General features: G+C 38.9%; 1 protein-coding gene across 5 annotated transcripts in view; it reads right to left on the bottom strand.

The window, feature by feature from the left end:
- The window catches only part of GK (glycerol kinase), a 66527-nt gene that overhangs the window by 42572 nt on the left and 2519 nt on the right, over nt 1-21436 (bottom strand). For all 5 annotated transcript variants that reach the window (XM_023539135.2, XM_023539133.2, XM_023539134.2 and 2 more), the window contains exons 2-4: nt 14475-14548; nt 12149-12255; nt 5746-5823 (exon numbers count right to left, since the gene is read on the bottom strand). In XM_023539135.2, the coding sequence (XP_023394903.1) occupies nt 5746-5823; nt 12149-12255; nt 14475-14548 (259 nt within the window). The remainder of the gene's footprint in view (nt 1-5745; nt 5824-12148; nt 12256-14474; nt 14549-21436) is intronic.

The raw sequence follows: 21436 nt of genomic DNA, 5'->3' as shown, positions 1-21436 counted from the left end.
TTCTTTACCCAAGATAGAAGATGATGTAAGGCTTTCAAAGAACCATGTAATCAAAGACTTGAAATACTAAACAATAAGTGGATTTTGATAAAGCTGAATTGTCTAAACCCTACGAAAGTAAAAAATCTCTCTCCCAGAGCAAAACAAAATCCATACTTTTATTGTTTAGGGCTAAATGTGCTTAGGAATTTTAGGTAGTTTGCCTTCTATGGTTTTCTTTAATGCTGATACTTTAAAACAGCTGAATTTCAAAAAAGATGAAAAGAATTAAGCTCAAGATTCCTTCAGATCTCAGCAGATAATTACACGGGTTTAATCATTGGCTTTAAGTTAACCAGTGTGTATAAAAAAAAAAGGCAAAGAGGATGACCACTTTTAAAATTACAACACTCTGCATAAAGAGTTATGTGTCATCTTACAAGTGGCCAGAATTTAAAATTCTTACGGTCTCTAGATTTTCTGGAGCCATGGGGGCTGCATGAACCCCTGAAACTATTGTCCTGAGATAATCTTTAAACCTTAAACCAACTCCCTGAAGGCTTCTTCAAACCAAATAGTTTAGCTTTACTAGTAAAAAAAAAAATGTCTGCCTTGAGCATTATGCTTTTTTAAGAACTATCTATATAAGATTAAAGTGACAAAAGCAACTGGAAAGATTAAATAGGAAGGAACCTTAGAGGGCAGTGAGTTTCCGTTAATGGGGTAAGTCAGAAAAGGAGGGTAAGAATGGTGGTACAACTTGAAGAATGTAACCAATGTCACTGAATTGTACATGTAGAAACAGTTGAATTGATTGGGGTTATGTTTTGCTGTCTATATTCTCAACAATTTTTTTAAGTCAGTTGAGATGACAAAAAAAAAAGTTATGTGCCATAGAAAACTTTAAATCAAACATCTTTGGAAAAATGTTTGCGATACCATCTGAACAGGGAAAAAAAATTTTCAGAGATGAATGATAAGGTAGATGGTTTTCTTTAATATACTAAAGGCCTTAAATCAGTTACTTCTGCCTCCCTGGATATTAGTCCTTACTACAAATGATATGTTTATATCAAATCATGATTTGTGTTCTATAGAAAGTTACCAGAGTGAGGTTTACATAGTGCTAGGTTTACCATGCACACCTATCAACCGCCATTGTGAGCAACTAAACCTGGCCAAGAAGAGGACCAGCTGGGCCATCTTAGACAGCATCAATGAAATGTGCATATGAACATACTAAACGTATTAAACATCAATGATTCAAGTATTTTCGTCTTCCACATTTGAGTCATTTGTGCTTCTTAATCATTTCAGTGTGTGGCTTTTTTTGTAAACCCAAACCTTTGTCAATAATACTTAGACGGTAAGGTATTTGGACCACTAATAAAAGTTGGTTTTGGAAGGAAAAGGCTGGAGAAAACAGATGGGGCTTTGGAAAAGAACATTGATTAAGATAATGTTAAAAGGGAGGGGAAAAAGCAGGAGAGGAAGAGTAGCCAAAGGCCTGCTTCAGAAGCAGGGCCACAAAACTGCCACCAATCCACCAGTGAGGTGATCATAGTAAGTGGCTGTAGCATGGCACAGTGGCTGAGAAGCTGTGATGCAAAGTGATATGTCTCCCTTTTAGATACCCCACCGATATTTACACCTCACTAATCACTGAATTAACAATTAAATTTTAAAAATGTATAGAACTTCCAAAACAAGACATCTGGGCCCCAATGGACCCCTTTAAATGTTTTTCCGTGCTCTTAATTGTATCTGCTGTCAAAGATGTCAGTAAACGAACACACCTCCTTTACTGCTTTTTCTTGGTCTTTACCTTCTTCAACAAGCTTATGCCATATCTACCAATAACACCCTGAAATTCTCCTATCTTGGTTTCTCTACTAACTGTACGAGGGGTGACTGAACTCATTGGTTATCAAGGACTCCTGAACCATTGAAAAAAAAGGCCATTTAAAAGGCCATTTTAGAAAAAGAGAAATATAGACGGCTCCTTTCATCTGCTTGTCTATAACAAACACTGCTCATCAGTTATAAAGTTTTGTAAGAGAAAAATGACAGGCCTAGAGTGATAGATTTGTAAGAGAAAGAGACAAGGCAAGAAAAAATATACCAAGAGAGAAAAAAAAGTTTAAAACCCACAAACTGTGATATAAATAAGAAAAAGAAGCTCAAAGACAAATATATGTGAACATCTGATTCTGTTTCCATCAATCCAACACTGTTGCTCTAGGATAAAGCTGCTACAGATTTAATTTTTTTTATTCTCAACAAAAGACCTACATGGTGATGTGACACCTTAGTGCTTTCTTGGATGAAATAAAATTGGAGGCAAAATCTATCCTTGTCATTACTTACTGGTTTTCTCTTTCTAGTCAACTACTCTCTAATCCTTTTCTAGTTGCTTTTCTCCTTCTAGGTTCCAAATACCCCATCCTTAGCCTTCTGTGTTACCATGCCGTCTGATTCACCAGTATATGCCTAGGGGTCATCACAGAACCTGGTACAGAAAAAGGCACTTAAACGTTTGTTGAATTACTTTTATATTCACTCCTGTATTGAATTCATCTACAAAAACCCAAACCTACTGCCGTCGAGTCAATTCTGACTCATGGCACCCCTTAAATATTAATTTCCTTCTTTTTCTGTCAGGCTACAAATATCGCAGCCCTGTTTTATTTTTGCCTCTTCTTTATGCTCTATCCAATTTGAAAACATACTGGTTGTGTGTTTCCTTGAACAGTCCTCTTGCCCATTTGCCTTCTCTCTATTCTCACTGCAATTGATTCCATCAACTCACTAGCAGCCTCAACGGACTCTCCCCCTTCACTAGATTTCACTAAGAGATAAAATCTGCAAAACTGCAAATATACAATTGCTTACATATTTGGATCTAAGTGCTTTCTATTTGTCCTTCCTTCCTGTTTCATGGTCCTTTATCTTTCCTCTCTTGCCTTTTGAAATTGTCATGCCATTTTTGTACTTTTATAAGCTTTTTATTTATACATTTTTTTACTCTAGTTTTACTGGTTACCTTACAGATTACAACACGCATCCTTGACAATACAAGGCCCTCAGAACACCTTAACCTCATTTACCCTAAAATCCTTTCATGTATTACTTTTGCCATGTATTTTAATTTTTAATACATCTTATAATATTATAGGTTTTTGGGAGGGTGTCCAGCTTATCTAGGCACTCTCAGCAGACCAAAAACCAAAACCAAACCCACTGCAGTCAAAGTCCATTCCGACTCATAGCAACCCTATAGGACAGAGTAGAACTGCCCCATAGTATTTCCAAGGAGCGCCTGATGGATTCGAACTGCTGACCTACAGGTGGGTTAAAAAAAAAACATTTTACCACTGCTGAAAGATAAATTCCCTTACTATTGCTTTATAGCCTATTTTGTCTCAAGCTACCAGTGTATCAAGTCTACACAACTTTGCATGGATTTCAGTGCCCTCTTCATTCTCACCAGCCCCTATCTATCCAAATTAAAACACAGGCTTTGAGGTTGGAGAGGTTTATGTTCAAACTGTGGCCTTACCTTTACTTAGCTAAATGACGTTGGACAAGTTATAGAAACTTTTCATAATTCATTTATAAGACTAGTAAAACCTACTTCACGGGGCCCTTGAGATTAAATAATGTGGGTAAATCGTTGAGCACAATCCCTATTATATAGTAATAGCAGTTACTGCTTATGGAGCACTTCAACCAAATAGAATAAACAGTTCATCCTACGCTGGAATCCAATCAATTTCTTCACTGTGTGGTAAAATATGCATCCTGATTTTCATCTCTGCAACTTGTGCACACTATCCCTCAATTCTCCCTTTTCCTAATGCAATCAAACACATTCAAGGCCCAAATGAAGTGTGACCTCCCCTATGATGGGTATGGAAACCTTGGTGACCTAATGGTTAAGAGCTATGGCTGTTAACCAAGAGGTCAGCAGTTCGAATCCACCAGGTGCTCCTTAGAAACCCTACTGGGCAGTTCTACTCTGTCCTATGGGGTCACTATGAGTCAGAATCAACTCAACGGCAGCGGGTTTGGTTTTTTCCATGATGTGTATGCCAAAAATTCAAAATCCCTACTTATGTGTACATGTACTAATTCACATTAAAACTTAGCAGAACACAATTTATCAACTATTTTCTAATTTTGTTTTAGTGCTCTTTCCGAAACTAGATTACAAATTACTTATAAAAACAGTCGATATAATTTGTATCCTCAACACCCAAAATAGTACCGGACACACATGTGGTTCAGTATAGAAAAAAAGTTCTTCAAATCTCATAGCCACAGTTTGAGTTAATGCTCCAAAGTACATAGAATGGAAGAGGGGTGCAGAGGGACAGAGGTAAAAGAAATGAGTAAATGAGCACATGACAGAAAGAAAGTCTTTCCAATAAAATATTTACTTAAATCCTTCACTTTGAGTATAACTTCAACTAACCTAGTTGCATTATTTTAAAATGACAATTCAAAGTCCATAGTTGCATTTTTACAATACAAAGTTTAAAGTTTAACAGGGACTTTTGGTTTCCTAGAATAGGCCTTTCCTTTGGCTAGGGGAAAAAAAAAAGCTCTGACAAGTTCAAGAAGTTAGCTAACATTGATCTGTTAAAGATTACTCTTCTGAGAACTAGTCATTAAAATTGTGATAGTCTACCTTTGCTTCTGTGTTCAAGTGAGCTGCTCATGGGAATGAGAACAAAATTAAGATTACAAAGATACACTTTTGGAGAATAGGATCTTTGGTTATATCTTTGAGATTCTTTGAATATTTAATTTTTTAATCACAAAACAGATGACATAATAAATGCTTTTAAAAACAGTAACTATCTTAACCATTTATAAAGGTTATTTTTCATTAATTTATGGTACTCTTACAATGTACCTCTCTTTAATACATTTTCTGCTTTAATATGACTTTAATCAATAGTAAAATAACTATGTTACCAATGTAACTAAAAAGTAAAAATAGCTCACTCTGTAAATCATCCCATATCTGACAATTCCTAGCTTCATTCCCCACCCCGCACCCTGGTATTTTATTAATAAAAACAATTGTTGTGCCTTGCTACTTCTGACAGAAAGAAGCTTTTAGTGATTGCAGATTTAGAACACAATTTTCCTTTTAGCAAGTGCAAGTGTCATTCAGTGCTCAACAATTGTTTATATGCTAAGAATGAGGCTAAACATATCCGTGGTCATTTACATTTAATAAGATGTGATATCTGAAGGTGGTATTATTTGAGATTTTCAGTTTTTTCTAACCCCTGCTGAGATAGCCAAATTTGTAGAAGAAGCAGCTAAAAATTTGAGATTTCATTTTCATAACTTCAGGAGTCAATTCAAAATCCTAGATAGGAAGAACAAAGACACAAGTAGTTTGTAGATGACTGTGAGCATTTATAATTTTGATTTCGGGAACAGGAGGTGATGATATCTCTTTTGGATGTTTGAAACAGCAGGGATTATAAAACTACTCTGGCAACACTCATCCATTTATATTAACGCAAATAATCAGGAAAAGAAGAGAGCGCAGAAGAGTTAATTCAGTATGTGCACAGACATGATCTGAAAATGATAAATATGTAACAAAGAATCTTGTAGAGGACTCTCCTGCCTAACCCCCATCAGCCTGTAGGAAACATGACTGCATGATTTTTTTTACAAGATATTTTAGCATAACACTGGCAGGTGGAGTCAGGAGCAGTGTTTGACATACAGGCCACAGCTTACCCAAAGCATTGTAGAGTGGCTCTCCAGTCAACTTGTCCCAGACGACGGTGGTTTCCCTCTGATTGCTGACACCAATAGCTTTAAAGAGGAAGTTAAACGGAAGGAAGGAGAAAATTAAGCAAGTAGAAAACTACTTCAGGAGAATAGTTTGCTTTTTTTTTACAGGCATAACGAAACATAATTCAAAAATCCATTTGGAACACTGGAAGTGGTATTTATTTTCTTTGAGTAGCCCAGGAAAAAGTGAACACCCAACGTGAAGAGTTTCTATTTCTACAGACTCCTTCCCTCTCTACCACCAGCACACAAGCATGTGGACCCAGGTCAAGGCTCCCAGGTTGGCTTATAAAAAAGGAATGCAATAACTTTCCATATTTATAATCTCCAATTTATTATTCCAAGCAAGCCATTTACTTACTGTTATAAGTCTCTTTCTATGTGAGACAGAACATGCAAGCATTTTAAGAAAATAACCAGATAAAATCCCTCATGCTAAGCAACCTCATTATTATAGCTAGTTAAAACTTCAAGTTTTTTCGAATAGTTTAATAATATGTCACAAGTCATGAGTTTGAATCAGCATAAATACAATATGTAATGGAATGTGCATGATACTGACCCACATACAACTCAAGTGCTATATAAAAAAAAGTTACAATAAATTACATAAATGCTAATCCATACCCACCTTATTCGATTCAGCTAAAACAGAGGTCCTCTCACCTGCCTGTAAATTAGAATCAACTGAGGCTAATTGACCTGGGGTCGGATCTCAGTATTCGCATTTTTCCTAAAACTTCTAAGCAAATTCTAATGTGCAGTCCAGGCAGACGCACTAAAGGATCAATCTTTTCCTGGAATTTAAGATCAGGACAGAACTTCAAGGCCATATAATCAACACATCTTATGATCAAACCTCCTCTAGAATCTTGTTACGTGACCATCCAGGGTGAACACTTCTAGTAACAAGATACCGCCACCTCTCTGAAGGCAGACCAATCACTATTGGATAACTCTGTTACTTAAAAAAAAATCCTTTTCCTTGTAGGTTCTACTTACAGGTCTTAGCCATATTCTTCGGAGATGTACAGAATAAACTTAATCCTTCCATATGTCAGTCTTTTTTAAAACCTGAAGCAGCTATTTTATCTCTTAAGTCTTGTCTTCCTCTGTCTAGACCAAACAATCTGATTTCCTTCAACTGCCCCATCTACATATATTATGCTCTAAAGTCCCTCATCACTTCTAGGAACATGCAATTATACGTCCGCATCATTCAAATCGTTCACCCAGAATAAAACACAATAGAGTACTCTAGGAATGTCTGACCACCAACAAACAGGTTTGTATGGATAGACAAAAAAGAGCCTGAAGGAGAATTGGGAAGGTGTGGTGGGTATGAAATTGTGGCCCTGATCCTTATAGCCACAGGAGGGAATGGGATTAACAATACAGGTGGAAGAAGCCCCAAGGAGATCAAAAGGCTAATGCGTCCCTTGTGATGGGGCAGGTGATCTGTATAAAAGTCCAGAAACAGCAAACTGAGGAATTAAGGCCCCAGTGCTTCGACTTTCTCTGTGTGGTAGCAGACAAGGGTTATCTGCTGAAATGGGCCAAGCAATAAAAAAAAAACCCAAAAAACAATAGCGATAGCAGGATCGAAAGCTTGGGGCTCTATCAAGTAAAGCTCAGCTCTGAAGCCAGCTGCTGGGGTTCAAATTCTAATTCCTCAACTTTCTAGCAGCATGACTCTGGGTCTCAGTTTTGTCTTCAGTAAAATGAACATAATAACAGTTCCTATCTCACAGTATTACAGTCAAGAACCCCTGAATTAATACATATTAAAATAGTGTTCAGCACATAATAACTTAACGTTATACCTATTGCTGTCATTGTCATCATTATTACTGAGGACAGAGTGGAGTAGCAGTAGTAGAGAATGGTGGACACAAAGGATTTTCCCAAGAAGCACCGAGGGCCACAGCAGAGGCCAGAGACCTCAGTGGTTGGGAACAGGTTGCTAAAGTGGGGGTACAGTATTGTGAATGGGATACCTCTTTTATTGGCAGCCTTACAGTGTGGACTGACAACGAGTTCACTGTCAACTAAAGCCTATTCATCCCCACTACATTAATTTTTCCATAATCCTGGAGTCACTATTCTATCTCCCTCATGCTACCTTTCTTTATTAGCTCATTCTAACGTGTATTCAGAATCTAATCTAGAGCTATTTCTGATTCTTTGGTCATTGAAGAAACTGCGCCCCCTCCCCCACCACTCCTTCTTATCCCTCTATCTTAATTGTATTCCTTGGTTCAAGTAAAATGGCTTTTCTTGCAAAGTCCAGTAAAATAGCTTCTCTGGATTCTTTTCCAGCCACAAGCACATCTTTACTACTTGTTTCTCTCCCGGCTTACAGGTCTGAACTTTTTCAGTGGTCTAAATTCTTGTCATTTTTAACCTAAAATCCTTTTTTTTTAGGAAAACTTTCCTGACTGCCAACTCCAGGGCCCTGGTGCCTTTCTTAACAGTTCCTGATTCTAATTAGTCCCTAATCCTCCTTTTCAGAATAACACATTCAGGCTTTGTAATTCTCCAACCTAGTTCATTTGCACCATTTTAGAAAGGGAAGCAAATGTAAATCACATGCATAAAGTATTCATTTCCTGGCCTCACGGTCTTTTAGTTACAAATCACACCATTAGCATGTATAAAACCCCATTTATCACTCTTACCTAGCAGGTTCATATTTCATCTACATATTCTCTCTAAGGGGATGTTTTTCTCTATCCTGTCCTTAGTAAAATAAAACTAGTTAAAAAAAAAGCTACATTCAAAATCTCTGGCTAAATTCTGCTTCAAATTGTCTGTGTAAAGTTATAGTCACCGTTAAAAAAATGATTAGAAAAAAAAAAAGACTTTGGAAACACTCCGAGGTGTTAATAATTTTTGTCTTTGTTAGCGGCATTATGGAGGACATGTTTCCTTTTTTTAAAAACCATAACATCATAATTTACCATTGGAAGAGATTTTTGAAAAACACCAAAAACAGCAAAACAAAGACAGCCCCCAAAGGAAGGCTCTGTGGCTGCTAAAAATGCCACGTGGGAAGAGGTAAAAAGCTTTTTTAAGAAAGCAAGTGTCTGGAAGATGTGTGCTGGAGGCAAGTTATAACAGCTGCAAGTGATATGTGGTCAGTGTTGGGAAGTTACTGCAGAAAAGGAGGTGCTCTCTGAGCTGAGCCTCAGAGGTGATGGAAATGTGTGTATGTTGGGTAGGGGGAGGTAGTGGAAGAATGGATCGGGAGATGCTTTAGATGCAATACGAAAGAACCTAACAGCTGAGATTTTTATCCACTCAATTTTGAGACTGTTTATGATGTACCTTGCTGCTCTTGCATGAGCATGAATGAGAGTACCTGTTACTGTGATCCTTCATTATTTTGTAGTTCCTTTAGTCCAATGACAAGCAAACAGAGCTGCCCCACTCTCTAGCCAAGGAGGAATGAAACAGCCTATTTACTTGTGCTGTTCAGCTGCGGAAAACAAACAAAAAACCCAAACCCATTGCCGTTGAGCGACCCTATTGGACAGAGTAGAACTGCCCCATGGGGTTTCCAAGGAGCGCAGCTGGTGGATTTGAACTGCCGGCCTTTTGGTTAGCAGCTGAGCATTTAACCACTGGGCCACAAGGGCTCCTTCAGCTGTAGAGTGAACTTTAATTTTGGAGGCACCATTCACAGCGACCGGAAATCGACAATCTTTCTGACAGGTAAGGACGGCTAAAGACGACAAAACTGAAATTTGCCAAAGAAATACAACCAGATATGATGAACCATATAAATTGAAAGTATAAGTGACATCCATCTTCAGCTTGTCAAGCTAATTGACTTGCCACACCGAAATTAAAATTGAAGTATTCTGTGAGATTATCATCAGTGTGGCTCAGGAAAAAGAGCACTGGACTAGGAGACCGGGGGGCCTTGTGCTTTAATCTTGTCCACTAGTCACACGACCTGCAATAAGCCCCTTTCCTTCATTTGCAGCTAGAGGGAGCTGGCCTAGGTGACAGAAGATTCTTTATAGCTTTGACATTCTGTGACCTAGAGTTCTACATAGGCAAGGAAAAGCTTGGCCCTTGGCATTACCAATTCACTAAATTATCTGGGAAAAGTTTTTTTTTTTTTAGCACAACTGGCCTGGTACGAAAGGGCTTGGGGAATGTTCTCTTCTTTGGCCATATATAGGCTGGTAGTTCCCGAGAAGGGAGTGCTGGGTCACTCTGGCTCAGGTACAGGTTTCGCACTGGCCAAGACAGAGGAGTGCAGGAGAGAGCTGCGTGTTCAGTGTTCTTACAGACCAGTTCATGCGGAGTTGGGCGTTATCTTCAAAAACAAGAGAAAAAGGAATGGCATCTGAGTGGGTCCAAAAGGCCAAACACCGCAGCCTATCTTACCTGGAAAGGAGGTGGGACTATGTCAATGCCATGGCAAACTGCCCTGGAATCTCTATCCTGAGCATGGCTTTAAGCCATTTAGACTATCTTTGTCTTTGATGATGAATATGTTGACAACAAACTATGCCTCTGAATGCTGAATATTTATGAATGCTGTTCTCACAGCTCAAGGAAATAACCAACAATCACACTGGTACACAAATAAGATAAAACTTGGTAATGCAACTCTAAAAGAAGGTGAAAGCACTTCCACTTAGATATAGAGATGAGGGTAAGATTAATATGTGCATAATATTAAAAACTGTTCATAAAATATCAAATTGTACCTAGGTGTTTATTTCTTATAAAAGTCTAAAGAGAAATAACTATAAAATTTTCCCTCTACGTGTGCCGATTATTGGATTATCACCTGTTTCCTCTACTTAACCACTTGCTGCATGGCTATTTTTGCTTCACTGTATCCCTAGTATACCTAGCACATAGTAAGCACTCTGGGTTTCCTGGATGATTTTTTTGTAAGTGGGTTTTTATTTATACAAATAGGGTAAAGTCTAAAAAGAACTCAGTTTCAACTCCGGAGCTTTGGTAAGTCTCACAGCCAAGATTACAGAAATCAAGCCCACCACCATCAATAGATAAATTCCCCTAGCTACAGTCAGAAGAAAAAAATAGTCCCTTGAATGGAGAACTTAAAAAAGGTATAGAGATGGCAATCACCACATTATGCTTTCATCCTTTATGCTATTATATCAATCTTGGATGACTGGGTGTTTTCCCTCCCTACATGAACAACACAAGGCCAGACTTAGGTAGATATTCTATTAAAACAACTAGGAATTTACAAGAGAAATCTGTAATAATCTAACACTCTCAAGCATTATTCCAGAGAGACTTTTAAAAGGGTTTTGATTCCCATCAACCCCTAGCCCCAACCTGTTCCTTATTCCTATCTTCCTCTCCTCTGTAAAAGGCCTCCCCATCTATCCAAATGCTCCAGCAAAAACAAACAAGCCCAGGTATCATCTTGCTTCATCTCTTCCCCCCACTACTCTCTCTACTACCCTGACATCCAATCCATCTGTAAGTCCTGGCCTTTTCTTTCTCCCCACACCTCCACTGCTACCATTCGGTACCAGAAGCCACTACCATGCTCTGAGGACTCCCACAGCAGCTTCCTCACTAGTCTCCTTGCATCCGCGCTTATGCCCTTACAATCACTCTTCACATAGCAGTCAGGAAGGTGTCTAAAGTGCAAGTCAGATCATGCCATCCCTGCTCCTTTTGCCTAAAACCTTCTAATGGCTCCCAGTGATGCTAAGAATAACATCCAAACTCCTAACTATGCTTGACAAAGCCCCACCCATTTCCCATTTCAGGATTCCAGCTCCCACTGAGACCCCCTACCCACCCACTCCTACCCCTCGCCTTTCTTTTACTCTGCTTTTGACAAGCTGACCTTCTTTCTGACCCAGGAATGTGCCAAGCATATTCCCACCTCAGGGCCTTTGCATGTGGGCCACTTCCTATTCCTCACTCTTTCCAGATATGCACACAGCTGGCCCCTTTTGGCCTTTCAGATCTCAGCAAAAATGTCACCTCCTCAGAGAGGGCTTTGCTGGCCACCAAATCTAAAACAAGCCTCTCCAGGCATACTCCACCACATCCCTTGGTTTTATTTTCTGCATGGTACTTATCACTATCTGAAATTAGCTTCTCTGCTCTTATTGTTTATCTCAATCCACCAAAATAAAAGCTTCACAAGCATAGGGGCTTAATCTGCCTGTTTATTGCTGTATCCTCATTTCTCACAGAAACGCTTGGCACTGCATAGGCACTCAATTATGTAGTAAATTAATGAATGACCTAATAGAGACAGTTTTTCTTTTATTATAATTACTATAACTTTGAGATCATTGTACCATGTGAGTAAAATATTCTATTAAAATACCTTTTATGTAGGAAATATCAATATTGAGCTCTCGAAGCTTCTCACATGTTTTCTCTATACACTCATAGACAGACTGCAGAATTTCCTTAGGGTCTTGCTCCACCCATCTTTGAAGAAAAGAACATATTTGGTTAGTCTACAAGAAAGCAATATAAACATAATTTATATCTCTAGAAATGTTCACTTAACAAGGGTGTGGCTGGTATATATTTTTTTTTTAATCAGTTCAAATTTACTCAAGTTTCTGAATGATGAAATTTTAAGGGAATATGCAAGCTTTTAGATTGATTGAACAGATTGAACAGATGCACTTCGCACCATTGATCCTCATAACATGAAATGAGGTTGAAAGAGACTCAGTGATTCATTGGACCATGGAAAATATTAAAATCTCTTCTAGTTTGACTTAAACAAAGCATACCCAACATTCTAAAGAAATGATTTAAGTAGAGAAAAGCCTATTCCCCTTACATTTATGTCATTCTTCATGAAGCAGTTGCTCATTTTAAAGGAGGCCACTAAATAGTGGACTATAAATAGCAACTATTCTACCTATTTTTAAATCCCATGGGTTTGATGAATTGTGATAAACTATCTGCATGTTTCACTAGTGACTTCTAAGTAGACTGAAATATAGAGCAAAAGGAATTCTGAAAAGTCAAATAAGTATACAAATCTCTTGCCATTTTTCCCATTTCCCTGGACCACCTTCTAAATTACAAGAGATAAAAGAAAAGGGAAGCAAGCAGAGTCAGGGGACTTCATACCACCAAGAAACAAGCACTAGGAGCAGAGCACATCCTTTGGACCCAGGGTCCGTGCACGAAGAAGCTCCTAATCCAGGGGAAGATTGACGAGGAGGACCTTCCTCCAGAGCCGACAGAAAGAGAAAGCCTTCCCCCGAAACTGATGCCCTAAATTTGGATTTCTTGCTTACTAGACTGTGAGAAAATAAATTTCTCTTTGTTAAAGCCATCCACTTGTGGTATTTCTGTTATAGCAGCACTAGATATCTAAGATAGATTTTAAACTATAAAATTTGATATGACATAAATTTTTTCTTTAAATTGAGGTAAACTTTACAGTGACATGCAGATCTAAAGGCCACAATTTGTTGAGTTTTGACAAATCTAGCCAATACCCCAGCCAAGATACAGGATACTTCCATCACCCCAGAAAGTTCCTTCATACCCATTTTAAGTCAATCAAACACCCCACAGGCAACTACTTTTCTAATTTCTATCATCTCAAATTAGTTTAGCCTTTTTTGCATTTCAGATAAATGAAACCATGCACTATGTACCCTTTAAGCCTGGCTTTTTTCACTTTGCACCGTATCAATGAGATTCATCCATGTTGTTGCACATATCAGTTCCTTTTTTTTTTTAACTGCTGAGTTACAGTATTCCATTGTAATTCATTCTACTGATGAGAGATATCTGGATTGTCGCCAGTTTTGGACTATTATGAATAAAGCTGCTATAAACATTTATGTTAAAGTCTTCCTATGGGCATATGCTTTCTCATTTCTCTCGGATAAATTTCTAGCAGTAGAATGCTGCAGGTATATGTTTAACTTCATAAGAAACTGCCAAACAGTTGTTCAAAGTGGCTGTATTATAAATTTTAAATAATACACTGAACATTATATTTAATCACAATTACTACCTATGAACACCACTCCCAAAAAGATGATTTTAGAATTCAGTGGTAAGAGATGTGAATGCTTTTTAAAACAGATATCTTTATTAAAAAAAAAAAAAAAAAGACACATTCAAATCAGCAAAGAGGCATTTAAGCAATGATTAAAAAAACAACAACAAAGCAAACCCGTTGCTGTCAAGTCAATTCCAACTCACAGCAACCCTGTGGGACAGAGGAGAACTGCCCCATAAGGTTTCTAATGCTGTAAGCTTTAAGGAAGCAGACTGCCACATCCTTTCTCCTGAGGAGCAGCTGGTGGGTTCAAACCATTGACCTCGAGGTTAACAGCCTAGCACTTAACCACTGCACCACCAGGGCTCCTTTGGCAACGATGGGGATATATAATTATACAGAACTAAATGACCTTAATGTAGAACTTCTGACATTTAATCATCTTTTGCTTTATTACTTTATCACCTCTTCCTTTTCTGTCACTGAATTTCTAAGCCATCAATTACGTACATGTTTTTACTGAGTTCTAAGTTATTGCTTCTTTCCTTGGCTAATAATATCCATACCTCAAGTCTCCTCAGGAAAGTGTTTTGTCAAGTTTAAATACCCACGGGGCAGGTAGGGTGAGGTGAACTAGGCATGCCTTCACCTATTAAAATAGGAAACATACCCTTCTCTTGGGAACTCTTGTTTTATTTCCACTTGATGATGACTAAGTAGTTCAGCTGTTTTTGAATTGAACACCTGAAAAACATATTGCAATATTAGGGTAAAATGCAGGTAGATATCAAAGACGTTTAAAGTTAGTCAGTTCTTATCCATTGACAGAAGAGTCCAGTCAGATGAAATGCCACCGAAGATGCTCTACTTTCTCTTCAGAGAGAATCATGAAAGTTATAGGGGTAACTTTTAGAAATAGTCACTTTTCTTTTAGATAAATAGAAACCTGTTGAAGATGAACCTAAATTGAAAGGCAATTCCTTATTCCCTAAAACAAAACAAAATTAATACACCAACCAATTAATAGTACTGATTTCTTTCAGAGAATAAGAGCAAGAATAAAATCTGTTAAACTTCCAATAATACTGGCCTACAGTTCTAGTCTTCATCCATCTGTGATGTGGAGATACAAAGAGTCACAGAAGCTCAGGCAGGGAAGTGCACTGTGTAAATTCCTTTGAAAGGAAGTTCAACAATGTATCTAGCTCTTCCATTGTTGTTGTTGTTAGGTGCCAGTGGAGTCAGACTCTTAGCTACCCTACTTGGACAGACTAGAACTGGCCCATACTTTCATAGGCTGTAATCTTTATGGGAGCAGAGCATGAGGTCTTTCTCCCAAGGAGCCAGAGCCACTGGGTGGGTTCAAACTGCCAAACTTTCCGTTACCAGCCGAGCACTTAACCATTGCACCATCAGGGCTCCTTCTAGCTTTTATAAGTAGAACATTACCGGGAGCTGGAGAAGTGCACGCTGGCCCCCCCAGAGACTCCAGCATACCCGTCATCATTTGCTTGGACACACCTGCCATGAGTTGCTGAGCTTTGGTGTAAAACCTTAACACCAATGGATCAAAGCTAATGAAGTGCTGTACAATCCTCCATAATTTTGCTACTACTAAAAACACTTTTTAAAACTTAGCAACTTGTTTTCATGCATGCTGTTTTTCAACTAGTAGTACCTATATATGGCTTCCAAAGTACTTGCTCTTTCAGAGTAAGAATCCATATTTTAATTATAATTCACTTCCCAAGTCACTGTAATTACAGCAGTAGAGTCACTTCCAATTAGTTAAGAAAAGTGTTTCCATGCCTAGGTTTCCTCTGGGGGAAAATCACCTACTCAAAGTAGATTAAGAGAAAGTAATAAGAAAAAACACTTGAGTTGTTAGCCCCACCACACACATATGCCCACCCACCCACCTCCTTTTCTGGAGGAAATGGTAAACATGACGAAAGCAGGAGAGCAAATTCTGAAGTCCTTTGAGAAGACAAAGTATCTTTTGAGTCAAAGGTTAATTTGACACATCATAAGTGAAAGACACTTGGCAGAACTCCATGTGATATATCCTGGTAATTTACAACTTAGCATTAAAGCATCTTTCTAGGATGTCGGCTCCATCAGGTCACGGACCTTTGTCCTCTTTTATTTGCTGATGTACCCCTAGGACATAGAATAGTGTTTGGCAAAGAGTCAATGCCCGATAAATATTTGTAGAATGTCTGAAAAATATATGGTCTGTCAGGTACTTTGTCTCACATACTTTGGACATGTTGTCAGGAGGGATCAGTCTCTGGAAAAGGACATCATGCTTGGTACAGGGTCAGTGAAACCCCTCGACGAGATGTACTGACATAGTGGCTGCAACAATGGGCTCGAGCATAACAACAATCATGAGGATGGTGCAGGACCGGGCAGTGTTTCATTCTGTTGTGCATAGGGCCGCTATGAGTCGGAATCGACTCTAAGGCACCGAATAATAATAACCAGGTACTTATGTGACAGAAAAACTCTAATAGGAAACCACAGTTGCATTAGTATTATTCATATTACTGCTGCCTTCAGGGTCTACTCTCAAATTCACAAAGGTTTCTGGGGTTAAGAAACAAGATGTCCGTTTTTGCTGACTAAATTCATACAGATCTCAAAAGCAGACCTACGAGGCTGTGAAGGGGTGAGATCCCTCTTCCATCACCTCTTAGCTTTAACTAGGCGAACTCCAGGATCCTCATGCTTTATAAACATGGATTTACCAGCCTTTGGAATGGGCTGTTGTTATTGTTGTGTGCTGTCAGTTGATTCCAACTCAAAGTGATGCTATACAACAGAGTAGAACTGCCCCATAGGGTTTCCTAGGTGGTTAAGGACTTGGCTGCTAACTGAAAGGTTGGCGCTTCAAACCCACCAGCCATTTCATGGGAGAAAGAGTGGCAGTCTGTTTCCATAAAGATTTACAGCCTTGGAAACCCTATGGGGCAGTTCTACTCTGTCCTACAGGGTCTCTAGGAGTTGGAATCAACTTCACAGCAGTGGTTTTGGTTTTGACTTCAGCTTCCAGATTTTAACTCTTCCAGAAAAGAATTCAACAATGGAGTTTCAAGGCAAAAGGAAACAAAAGACAATACAAACTGAAACCATGCCCTAATGTAATGTTCTCTCGGTTTTTTTGTTTCATTTTTTTTTTTCTTCTTCAAAATGAGATGCAAGAGATTAGATAAAATTGACAAGCGGGACTAAACTCTAGGTTTTCTGAATACCAATCCAGTGCTTGTCCGCTAATCATACTAATACAAAAATGGTTTTTCAATTCTCCATTAAGTGGCAGTGAATACAAAGAAGTGAATACAAAGAAGGGAATACAAAGAAAGGAATACAAAGGCAGGTGCTATTAAGTAGAGAAAAAACACCTCACTCAGACTTCTGGGGGTCAGGGATACCTACCTTCTAAACAAAGACTGAAATGTGAATAGAAGTGAGCCCTGCTGGGACAGGAAATGGGTGGGGGGAGGGTATACAATGCTGGCTACTGCAGAGAATGGATTAGAGGGAGGTTAGGCTAAGGCGTCGCAAACAGTTAAGTGCTCAACTACTAGCTGAAAGGCTTGTGACTGTAACCCACTCAGAGGGGCCTCAGAAGCCAGGCCTACAATCTGCTTCTGAAGGGGCACTGCCTTGAAAATGCTATGCAGCAGTTCTACTCTGCACACATCGGGTCACCATGAGTTGGAATCATCTCAAAGGCAACTAATAACAGCCTGAGGTTGGTTATTCAGTGGTAGAATTCTTGCCTTCATGTGGCAGACAGGGCTCGATTCCCAGCCACTGCACCTCATGCAAGGCCGCCATGGTTGAAAGAAGTGAAGTGAATGTGTTGGGGAAGATTTCATTTAGAAGGTATAAGCAATTAGATACATTAAGGGATTGAAGAGGGAGGAGTGATGGAAAAAGAGGAACAGTTATGGATGGCGGGTTACAGGTTAGTGCAGCTGGGTAGGCGGTGTTTACAAGAAAAGGAAGAGTAGGGCAGGAGTTTAGGTGAAGGAAGGGGTAATGAGAGTGCAAATTTCATTTCAGATTATGTGTCTTTGAGGTGCTGCTCAGGCACATAAGTGGAGATGTCCAGCAGTTAGCGATTTATGTTTTAGGTCATAAACCTAAAGATACCCACTCTCAGAATTTCATAATTTCACCATGGACTAGAGAGGCAAATGAGAATGACATGCTTGGTCTATAGTGCAAAGACAAAAAGCACAAGCCTTGGCGACACACAAGAGGCCCTGCCCATGCCAGCTAGTTGACTTTGGTCATACCGCTCAACTTTTCTGAGCCTTGGCTTTTCCATCTGTAAAAGGATTAAAATAAACTAATTTATGGAGAGGACTGAGCACGGTGCAGCCACATAGCATGCACCCAAATGTTATCAGTACTGGTGCTGTGGCTGCTACTACTATTGCTACTATTTTTATTACAACAGCTAATAACCTGGTTTTGGGTTATTACTACTCCTATCACCACCACCAATAAGTGATATTATTAGGATTATAAATCACCAGTTACTCATCTCTACGTGCAAATCACACCTCAATTCCAGGCTTTTTGTGGGGGGGGGCGATTAAAAACTGAAGAAACATGTTTTGCTGTGTACATTCTCAACAACCACAAAATAAATAAAACTTTAAAAAAATAATACTAAAACTGCAGGAACAAGGAAAGTTAACATCTAAAAATAACTTAGCACAGTGCAGGCACCTAGTATACACCCAAAAGATGCTACTACTACTTCTGCGACTTATTATTACCTGTAGGTGGTAGAAATACAATTAGAAGTCACCGGTTCTAGATTTGGAGAAGCGGGATAGTTAAAATCAGAAGAAACAAGGAAAACTGGTTTCATGAAAAAAGTTTAAAAATAAACTTTCTGAAACAATGCATGCATTCTCTCTCCTAAGGGGAGTAGTGTAGACAGGAAACGCTCTCCTTATTAAGTAACTGTCCTGTAACATCCTATGGCTAATTCAGCCATCCCATCCTAAATTTCCCTCCCCATGTGATTTCCCCACTAGCCTAACTCTTTTAAGGCCACACTAAACTCCACTATGTGATAAACCCTTACCCAGGAATGCCAACTCCCTTCTCCAGAACACTCTAACACTATGTAAATGTGAATGACCTAAAAGAAAAACACTAGCTACAAACAGGCTAACTGCAAATTTGACCCAAAAAGCCACAATGGCACCTTCTGACAAGCCACAGAAGAATAGCAAATTGCACTGTATTTTTCTTAGAAATGAAATATTAATAGCATATAAAAAAAAAGCTAAACCCAGTGCCCTCGAGTCGATTCCGACTCATATAGTGACCCTATACATACATGTAATTCAGCTATAGTTGCTGAATTCAACTTTTCCCAAGAACCTCCAAGTTACACCTAGGAAGGTGGGACCCATTCCTGTTGTAATCCAAGAAGTTCTTTCTAGTCAACATATCTGAGTCCTGTAGGCCCCTTCTCCTGATCTCTATTCATGTAATGACCATTTATCTCATGCCAGACGCTGTGTTAGGCTCTGGGAAAGAAAAAAAGACACTGTTCTGTCCCTCAAGAAGCTCACTCTGAAAACTCTTAACACTTACGCTTGGGAAAGACAAGAGGACAAGAGAGGGTGGCAACTTTGATAAGGACATGTACGTGTCACTTGCGCAATGTGATGGGCAAGAAAACAAGCGAACTTAGTGAAAAAACAAAACCAAAACAATCACAACTAGTTATCACAAAAAGAATGGCCTCATTCCAGCCATAAGCCAAATTAGTTTGACCAAATTTACCATGCATTAGTCCCTGGCCCATAATGGGTGCTTAATAAATACGTGTTGAATAAATAAATGAAAGAGGAAATCCATCCATAAACCTATGAGATCTCTAAGTATGATGAGGCAACTGGGGCCAAGGCAATGTTTCCTGCCAAAACCAGCGTGGAACTACCAATTCTATTCATTTTTTGTATATGCTGACTGTTGGAAGACAATGGTTACGCAACCATTATCCACGGTGACTATACCTGAGCCCTGCCCTGGACCCACTGAATCTGAGTCACGAGATGATCATAACCAACAGAACTTATTCAAACCTAACAGACATGAAGCCAATTTGTATTTGTCTGTGTGTGTGTGCATGTGAAGATTCAGTTGTGACCAAAACCAGAGCTGACACTTGTGGTGTAGTGGTTAAGTGCTACGGCTGCTAACCAAAGGGTCAGCAGTTCAAATCCACCAGGCGTTACTTGGAAACTCTATGGGGCAGTTCTACTCTGTCTATAGGGTCGCTATGAATCGGAATCGACTCGAAGGCACTGGGTAGGTGACCTCACCCGTTCTCCCATCTCCCACTTACAGTGGGCTAGGGAACAGAAGATAGTAAGTAGTTAAGACAGGCTTCAAGTGCAACAAACCTGGCCTTGAATTCAGGTTGCACCAGTTACTGTGCGACCTTGGGCACAATCCTCAGCTTCAGTCTAATACCCATGTAAAAGGTGCTTAACAATATTATCTACATCAGAGTTCTCATAAGGATTAAATAAGATAATGCTGGAAAAGTCCTCAGTACAGTACCTGACACATTTCAAGCCTTTGTTTTTTTTAACATTCAACTTAGAGAGAAAAAAAGAAATCGTTACCAAATTGAACAGGGAACTTGATTCTTCAAGCTGAAACTTTGGTCTTATAAAGAAGTGGCCTCTCCTTGAAACCTGTTACCCTAATTCTCTTTCCAAGAAGTTCCTACTCTGCACTCTGAGTAACCATGTGCCAACCTCAGTTCACTTTCCTATCAAAAAAATCAAACAAGCTGGAAATTTTCCTTTAGTACAAAGGATATGCGTAGGGCCTCAAGATTAATTCTTTGACAACTTGAAGAAGAAATGGACATTTTCCGAAATTGCAGGTCTACCACTAAAATACAAGAGGTGAAATAATCAAACATGCTCAGGTCAGAAAGTTTCAAGATTTTTTGGCAAGGTAAGAAAAATAACTCCGGTTGCCCTATTAAAGAGAAATAAAATCTATTCAAGAAACACAGACTTTCAGTAAGAGATAACAAGCAGCTGAGCCACTATTTCAAGAAGCAGATTTGGGGATATGGGAAATAAGCATTCCCCTTGGATGAAAGAGCACTAATAAAGAAATCTTGGGTGCGCTATGGGAGAAAGCTAATATTGCTAGCAGAGAAAAAGGGAGAAGAAAGCTTGGAGAGGTTATTGGTCTTGTAAAAGTTTAGCTAAATGTGCAAATCTAATGAAAATGGTCAGGAAACCATTTAAACACTTTTAACCTTACACGCTTCCTTATAACAGTTCTTATTCACTGTCGTCTTTCCCGAGAAGTTAAGCAATTCTTTTTGAGTCATAATTACAATGTACAACAATATGACTGAATAATTCCTGGGAACCATCTTGTGATTAAAACACTTATTCAGCAAATCTGTTATCTCTACACTTTGCAGGGAGCGGTTTAACAACCTCTTTTCTTAAAAGCAAAGTGGGGAAAACTTGCTAAACCATCCCCAAGTTTTCCTCTACTCTGCACAGGATCTCTTACCTACCTCTTAAGAATTCTTTCATAGTTCTTTATCAAGGAGCGCAG

This window comes from Loxodonta africana, chromosome X (genome assembly GCF_030014295.1).
Source record: "Loxodonta africana isolate mLoxAfr1 chromosome X, mLoxAfr1.hap2, whole genome shotgun sequence".
Classification (NCBI taxonomy): Eukaryota; Metazoa; Chordata; class Mammalia; order Proboscidea; family Elephantidae; genus Loxodonta; species Loxodonta africana.
The sequence above is the reverse complement of the archived record's forward strand: the minus strand, read 5'-3'. Positions and strand labels throughout refer to the sequence as shown.